At 54.5% G+C, this 1906-nt stretch overlaps 1 protein-coding gene across 1 annotated transcript; it reads left to right on the top strand.

Moving 5' to 3' along the window:
* Nucleotides 1-534: 534 nt before the first annotated feature.
* LOC139471059 (uncharacterized protein slr1819-like) lies at nt 535-1641 on the top strand. The gene has a single exon (XM_071253363.1). It carries the CDS (start codon nt 535-537, stop codon nt 1639-1641), a length of 1107 nt encoding a protein of 368 aa, XP_071109464.1.
* Nucleotides 1642-1906: the final 265 nt, after the last annotated feature.

The raw sequence follows: 1906 nt of genomic DNA on the forward strand, positions 1-1906 counted from the left end.
CACACACAACCACTCGGCTACCAACAAAGGGCTACACGGAGTTACACGGGGCTACACAGGGCTACACAGGGCTACACAGGGCTACACGGAGTTATATGGAGCTACACAGGGCTACACAGAGCCACACAGAGCTACATGGAGCTACACAGGGCTACACAGAGCCACACGGAGCTACACAGAGCCACATGGAGCAACACAGGGCTACATAGAGTTACACGGAGCTACACGGAGCTACACAGGGCTACACAGAGCCACACGGAGTTATATGAGCTACACAGGGCTACACAGAGCCACATGGAGCAACACAGGGCTACACAAAGCCACACAGAGCTACATGGAGCTACACAGGGCTACACAGAGCCACACGGAGCTACACAGAGCCACATGGAGCAACACAGGGCTACATAGAGTTACACGGAGGTACACGGAGCTACACAGGGCCACACAGAGCCACATGGAGCAACACAGGGCTACACAGAGCCACACAGAGCTACATGGAGCTACACAGGGCTACACAGAGCCACATGGAGCTACATGGAGCTACACAGGGCTACACAGAGCCACACGGAGTTATATGGAGCTACACAGGGCTACACAGAGCCACACAGAGATACATGGAGCTACACAGGGCTACACAGAGCTACATGGAGCTACAGTGGGCTACATGGAGCAACACAGGCCTACACAGAGCTACACGGAACTACACGGGGCTACACTGGGCTACATGGAGTTACACGGAACTACACAGAGCTACAGTGGGCTACATGGAGCAACACAGGGCTACACAGAGCTACACGGAACTACACGGGGCTACACTGGGCTACATGGAGTTACACGGAACTACACAGAGCTACAGTGGGCTACATTGAGCTACACAGGCCTACACAGAGTTACACGGAACTACACGGGGCTACACTGGGCTACATGGAGTTACACGGAACTACACAGAGCTACAGTGGGCTACATGGAGCTACACAGGGCTACACAGAGCTACACGGAACTACACGGGGCTACACTGGGCTACATGGAGTTACACGGAACTACACAGAGCTACAGTGGGCTACATTGAGCTACACAGGCCTACACAGAGTTACACGGAACTACACGGGGCTACACTGGGCTACATGGAGTTACACGGAACTACACAGAGCTACAGTGGGCTACATTGAGCTACACAGGCCTACACAGAGTTACACGGAACTACACGGGGCTACACTGGGCTACATGGAGTTACACGGAACTACACAGAGCTACAGTGGGCTACATGGAGCTACACAGGGCTACACAGAGCTACACGGAGTTACACGGAATTACACAGGGCTACACAGGGCTACACAGGGCTACAACGGGGTTACGCGGAACTACACAGGGCTACACAGAGCCACACGGAGCTACATGGAGCTACGCAGAGCTACACGGAGTTACACGGAACTACACAGGGCTACACAGAGCCACACGGAGCTACATGGAGGTACACAGGGCTACACGGAGCTACATGGAGCTCCACAAGGCTACACAGAGCTACACGGAGTTACACGGAACTACACATGGCTACACAGAGTTACACGGAACTACATGGGGCTACACGGAACTACTCGGAGCTACACGGGCCTACACGGAGCTACGCGGGGCTACACATGAGCTACAGTGGGCTACATGGAGCTACACAGGGCTACACGGAACTACACGGGCTACACAGGCCTACACGGGGCTACATGGAGCTACGCGGGGCTACACGGGGCTACACAGAGCTACACGGGGCTTCAGAGGGCTACGCAGGGTTACACGGAGCTACACATGAGCTACACGGGGCTACAGAGAGCTACACGGAGCTACACAGGGTTACACAGGGCTACACACAGGGTCAGTCAGTATTTAGAAAAGGCTTCAGAACATCTGATAATGT

The sequence above is a fragment of the Haliotis cracherodii genome, unplaced genomic scaffold (genome assembly GCF_022045235.1).
Source record: "Haliotis cracherodii isolate W230 unplaced genomic scaffold, xgHalCrac1.p SCAF_21, whole genome shotgun sequence".
NCBI lineage: Eukaryota > Metazoa > Mollusca > Gastropoda > Lepetellida > Haliotidae > Haliotis > Haliotis cracherodii.